We start from the raw sequence: 6,000 nt of genomic DNA on the forward strand, positions 1-6,000 counted from the left end.
GCAGCCAGCCGGGCCACCGGCCCCGCTCCCCGCCGCCGCCTTCCCGGGCTCCGGCAGGGCGGCGGGCCGGCCGAGCGCGGCCGGGGCGGTGTGAGGCCGCCGGGCACAGGTGTGTGCGCAGGGCTGGCGGGGCCGCAGCCGAGCAGGGCCCGCACGGCGTCGCAGCCCCAGTGCAGCCCGGGCCGGGCTCCGCGGCTCGGTGCGATACCGGCTCCGTGCCCCTTTGCGGCGGCTACACGCGGACGGCAGGGTGGCGCGGCTGCTCTGCCTCCCGCCCGGCCGCTCACCCACCCAGGGCTGCGTCCATCTCCCTCACCCTCCTCTCCACCTTCTCCTCGCTCTTTCGGCCCAGCTGCCAGTCCTCTCCCACGCATAACCCCCTTCCAGATGCCCCCGCAGAACCCCGTGGCCCGGCACGGCCTGTCTGTGCGAGGCCGCCCCCGCCGCTGGGAGCCTGGGGCTGCCCGGGGCGCGCAGCGGGTGCGGGGCCTCGCCACCCCCGAGCCCCAGGGACGCGCCGGTCCTTCCTAGGGCACGGCCCCGTGCCCCGCTCCGCAGCGTCCGACGTTAGAGCCCGGCGCCGGGGGCCGAAGCAGCGGGGCGGTGGCACCGGGACCGCGGCCCGGCGCTGCCCGGGGGAGGCCCGTGCGCGGCCGCGCTGCTGAACCGCCGCTTCCCCTCCGCCGCCGCCGTCTCCCCTCTCGGCAAACCTCGCCCCGGGCCGCCTCGCCGGCCTCGGGGCACCCCTCGGCGGCCAGCACAGAGCCCGCCCGGCCGGCCTGGGCCGCCGCTCTGGCCCCTCGCCCTGCCTCCCTTCGCCGGCCGCCACAGAGCCGGGGCCGCCGGCCCCAGCCCCTCCCTGTGGGCAGGGGGCTGCCCTCCGCGCCGCACAGCAGCCCGAGCCGCGGGCAGGGCGCCGACGACCCCGCACCAAAAGCGGCGAGACCCCGGCGAGCCGTTCCGCTCGGGCCGAGCCACGCCACCCTCTGCCGCTGCCCTGTCCCCTGAGTCTCGGGGCCGCGACGGCCCGACTCCCCCTCGGCCAGACACCCCCGGCGCCTCGGAGTGCGGGGCAGGCGCCCGGCAGCCCGCGGCTCCGGCGCTGGCTGAAGGAGGGGGAACAAGACCCCAAAGGTCTCGGGCGAGCTCTCCGCACGCTCGCCCCCTTCCCCTTCTTCCTCGCGTTTGCACCAAGAGATGTTTACACTGCAGCCGCTGGAAGAAAAACGATTAAGACGCTGATCCCCGGTGCCACACGCAGGGCATGACCCATCGCCCGGTCGTGCAGCCCACGGGAATCTCTCAGGGCGGTGCGAACAGCGGGGGCCGCTGCCAGCTGCAGCGCAGCCCGTCCTGGCCACGGGGTGCTGGGGGGGAGCTACGCGGCGCCCCTGTTTGCCTAGCCCGGCCGGGGGCATTCATTGCTCCCCAGGCTAATTCGACAAGGGACTTGAACACACTGACGTGCGGGGAGCGGTTTTCGGATTCAGGAGGCGGTTCGGAGGTACACCCCCCACCCCGCCACGGCCTGTGCAGGGAATTGTCTCGGGGCACCGGGCCCATCTCCATCCCAGGGCTTGCGCCGTCCCCGGCCCGAACAAACTTTTGCGAAGCGAGAGGCTGCTCCAGCCCGGGGAGGGAGACGGGGGGCTCCAGCCCACCTGGCAGAGCCGACCGCTGCCCCGCCGGGGGGTGGGGGTAAGCAGCAACTCGTGGCTCCTAAACCCCCCCCGCAGCGACGCGACAGGGAGAGGAGGCACGGAAGGGCTGGCTCGCCTGACCCTGCCCGGCCGCTGCCGAGAAAGGCCGGGTTTGCTGTTTACATCGGGTTCGGCGGACCCTCCGGGGGCCGCCCCCCCCGAGCCCGGGGCGCCCGGCGGCGCTGCCCTTACCCTGGTTGCGGATCGCTTGCTGGCTCTCCAAGCAGTTGGGCAGGTAGGGCCCGTTGGGGAACATCCGAGCCTGGCCGGAGGGCGGCTGGCTGGGCGGCGGGGCGCCGAAGGGCCCGTAGCGGCAAGCCCCGGCCGTGCCCGTGAACTGGCCGGAGAAGTGGACGGTGAAGGCGCTCAGGTATTGCTCCTCGTGCGGGTCCGATCCGTTCCAGCTCGGCTCCTGCTTGATGAAGGAGTGCGGCCCCAGTGAGCCGTAGGAGGCCCCCGGGGGGAAGTCCAGGACGGGAGCCCACTGCGCCGCGCTGCTCACCGGCATGGTGCAGTTGCTGTTACCCGGCAAGGAGGGCACGGAGGGCAGCAGCGCGTTGAGATCTCGGACATCGGAGCTCATCTGCTCGCAGACCTTCTGCCTGCCGCCGGGCAGCCAGTCTCCCCCCGGGCCGCACTTGTTCCAGGACACCTGGCCCCTGCCCGCCAAGCCGGAGGCCGGCTCCGGCTGCAGGCACCAGGCTGGCGAGCTCAGCCCTTTGGGGGAAGTTTGCTCCGCCACGCAGCTCCCCGGGTCCAGCCCTGCGGGAGCCGGCAACAGCGACAGGGAAAGGTTGTTCTCCAGGATCGCCTCCGGGGTTGCGCCCGCTGGCAGCGCAGGGCAGGGCGGCGTGCGCGGCTTGTCTGCCTGTGCTTGTGTCTGTCTGTCTGCGCCTGTGGCCGTCTGTCCGGGCTAGGGGGGCACAGCCACCTCGCACGCCTCACCTCGGATGCCTGCTCACCCTCAACTTTGCAAAGCTCAAATAGAGGCGCTTGCAGGGGAGGAGGAGTCAGCCAGGCCGATCCTCCATTCACACAACCTCCGCCGAGGGGCTGCCCACAGCCCGCTCTGCTGAACCCAGCCGGACCAGACACGCGGGCGGGGAGGGGGGGGGGAGGTGGGAGACAAGGAGAGCCGGGGATGGAGGGGGAGAGGTTACTGTGGGAGAATATATCTCCCCTACACATCACTCCCACCCTGCTTCTGGTGCAAGCGCCACTAAATCTCACCCTAACATCCCTTCGGCTTTAGGAGAGGCTGGCGAGACTGTTAGAGGGATCCAGGTGGCCAGTAAGTACGTGCTGGGCGACTTCCCCGCCAGCTCCGTGCATGTCCGCGGGGACTCCCGAGGGCGGCAGGGTCGCCTCCGCCCTTGTAGGAGCCAGGGGAAGTGACCCAGCCCGGGGCGGGCGGCCCCCGTCCCTGCGAGGGGAAAGTGGCTTTCCAGGTGCCTCTCCCGCCGTGGGAGGAACCCGCGTGTCCCCGGGGGTCCGGGCTGCCTGCCCCCGCCTCCGCCCCGCACACCGAGCGCTCCCTGTGCCGGGCCGCGGCACGCCGCTCAGAGCCGGCCGTGCCAGGGTACCGGGGGCTCCGCCGGCGAGGGGAGGGGCGGGAGCCCTTTGCAAGGGGCCCGGCGCCGGCGTGGGCCCCCTCCCAGCTCCGTCCCTCCGACCTGCCCGTGCGCGAGGGGGAAGGAAGCGGCTGGGCAGGCGGGGGAGGATCGCAGGGCCGTAAGCAACCTGCTTTTGGGAGATCCACCTGGCACTGCTCCTGCGGAGCCCCGGACCATCTCTTCCCTCCCCAGCCTCCTGGACAGCAGGTCCCCAAGCGCACATCCCGGGGGCGGGGACGGGAGAGCCCCTGATGGCGTCTTACACGTTATTCCCGGACGGTCCGTCCAGGCGGCACGGCGGGTTTCGGGTGGGCCCTGGCAGCGTCCCTGAATGGGATGCCCTGATTTTGGCGGTGCGGGAGCCCTGCTAGACCGGCTGCCCTGGTAGGACGCCCCGGGGAGGGCGGCAGAGCCCCGCAGGTTGTGGCGGTACCTGCCGGCACCGGGGGCAGAAGCAAGCCCGCAGCCCCCCCCTCCGCCCCCGCGGGGGACGCTCTCACAGAACGCGACAAGAGGGATCCTACCGTCTTTCTTCAAAACTAATTAATAATCAGTGGGGGTGGCGGTGGTGGGTGCTTCTGCGTGCACGCGTGGGACCGCACCTGGCAGCTGCGGCCGCTCGGGGGGTGTGCGGGGGCAGCGCGGCGGTCCCGCTCCCCCGCGCATCCCCACCGCCACCGGCCGCTGTTGGAGTGGCGGCTCCGCAACCCGGCGCCGGGGCCATGGGTGCCCCCAGCAGCCCCCGGCGCACCCTTCCCGGCCGCCTCAGCATTTACCTGCCGCTGGAAAGACCCAGCCCGCTGTCGTCCCGGTGACAATTTACGTTCCTCCTGAGGCATTAAAGATTAGCGTAAGCCTTGCCGATCTTGAAACGCTGTTTTCAAATGCAAGGGGTAAATGCTACAACAAAAGAAATTAAAATAGGTCGTTGTTAGAGTAGCCAAGTATTTCATTTTCTCTTTACACTCTTTAACCAAAACGGTCTGGTTTTGTTATTAGTGAAAATACTTAAATTTTCACAAACTTTCTTCAGAGAATTCCATTTAAGATCGCTTTTAATGTGTAGATCTATTTGTTACGGAAATCTACGTGTAACGTAAGAGCGAAAGATTTGTTGTTTGTCTTTGCCGGTATTAAAGATCGTCTGAGCTTACAGGATCTGCCGCTTGTGCCGAGTATACGCAAAGCTAAACCGCTCTCGGACGCCGTTTGCGAGCGCAGCCCGTGCCGGTGCGGAGGGAACGCGCTGCCCGCGCTGGCACCGCCGGCTCCGGCTGCTCCCGCTCCCGTCCCGCTCCCGCGCCGGGGCTCCCCGCATCCGCATCGCCCCCTGCCCTTCCCCCCGCGCGGGCCGTGCGGAGCCGGGGAGGGGGGCTGCTGCTGGATTTGCCCATTTCTGGGAGGGACCGACACCTGAGGTCGGTCCTTTTCATCTCCGGCTCTAAGGTGGACAACGTAGGTACTGAAACAAGTCTTTGGCCAGCCTGGGCGGAGTATTTCATTTCCCGAGAAAACTTAGACCTCTCCTAATACAAACAGAAAAAGCCCTTCCCTCAGCGGACTATTTTTCGAAGTAGTGTGGGGTTTTTTCTTTGCTCAAAATAACCTAGCTTGATAAATCTTCTTGAAAGGGAAAGATGTTTTCTTGATCACTTAGGTCTGCGTTATTCCACCTGGGAAGAAGAACTGCCGAAGTCCTTCCGAAGCTTCGCCTCTCTCGCACTTCCCAGCGGTGAGACAAGGCGACCCCTCGGCCAGCAGCGCACCCTCCCTCCCCGCGGCTGCCGGCAGCGCCCGCGGCCACCGGGGGAAAGCGGCGCTCTGCCGGGGCTGCGCTCAGCCCTGCGCAGCGCCCTGCACGGCACCTGCGCCCCCCCGGGCCACCTCCGCCGTGCGGGCACGGAGCGGGCCAGCCGCACACAGGGGCGTCCCGGGATGTCCTGGGAGAAACCCGCAGCGGCGCAGCCCGAGGAGGGGAGGGAAGCCCGGACCCTTCTATCCCGGGACAGGCTGGGGCCCTCCGAAAAGCGGCCAGCGCCCCGTCCCGCAGCCGCGCCCCTGTAGCCGGCAGGAGGGAGAGAGCACGCTCTCCAGCCCCGGCCGGGAGCGCTGGCAGCAGGGCCCCGCGGCAGCCCAGGGGAGCCGCTCCTGCCGTGCGGGGGACATCTGCTCGCCTCTTCCCCGGGGATCGCGACCCTGATTCCAGTCGCATCCTGGCGTAAATCACCCCCCGGCCCGCAAACCGGGCGCCCGCGCCCGGGCTCCGGTGCCCAGCTGAAAGCAATGGCCGGAGAGATGGCGGTTCAGGGACAGCAGGTCCTTTGTCGGTGCCCAGACCCAGGGGCCCGGGACCTCCTGCCCTCTCCCCTTCGAACACCGCACGATCCAAACCTCTGCCAGGCAGCAATCAGGCTGCATTGGTTTGCCCGCTATTCCATACCTATGCTGATTCCTGATAACGCTCTATCTTCGATTGTGCTCGAAGGCATACTCTGCAAGATTAAACAACGGATATTCCCTGGACGAGGATTATTCTACTGAGAGTCCCACTCGACGCCGGGCAAAACGGGCTCGGGAACCTGCTCCAGCCTGGGTAGAGGTGAAGCACCTTCCCGGCCGGCGTTTCCCGTTCCGCTCTCTCCCCTGCCGTGCTAACCCGTTAAGGGACCGGTAATTCTTACTGCACT

General features: G+C 68.6%; 1 protein-coding gene across 5 annotated transcripts in view; it reads right to left on the reverse strand.

Annotated features, from left to right (window-relative positions):
* The window catches only part of WT1 (WT1 transcription factor), a 43,552-nt gene extending 38,575 nt beyond the window's left edge, over nucleotides 1-4,977 (reverse strand). Inside the window, exons 1-2 of one of the 5 annotated variants that reach the window (XM_056354429.1) lie at nucleotides 4,468-4,977; nucleotides 4,090-4,213 (exon numbers count right to left, since the gene is read on the reverse strand). Coding sequence is in view for 3 of the 5 variants with exons in the window: in XM_056354425.1 (XP_056210400.1) it covers nucleotides 1,893-2,283 (391 nt within the window). In the remaining 2 variants the exon portion in view is untranslated. Of the gene's footprint in view, nucleotides 1-1,892; nucleotides 2,645-4,089 lie in introns of those variants that run through there. The other 4 variants (XM_056354425.1, XM_056354427.1, XM_056354424.1 and 1 more) reach the window with 4 other exon arrangements.
* Between the last annotated feature and the right edge of the window lie 1,023 nt (nucleotides 4,978-6,000).

This window comes from Falco biarmicus, chromosome 10, assembly GCF_023638135.1.
Source record: "Falco biarmicus isolate bFalBia1 chromosome 10, bFalBia1.pri, whole genome shotgun sequence".
NCBI classification, from domain to species: domain Eukaryota; kingdom Metazoa; phylum Chordata; class Aves; order Falconiformes; family Falconidae; genus Falco; species Falco biarmicus.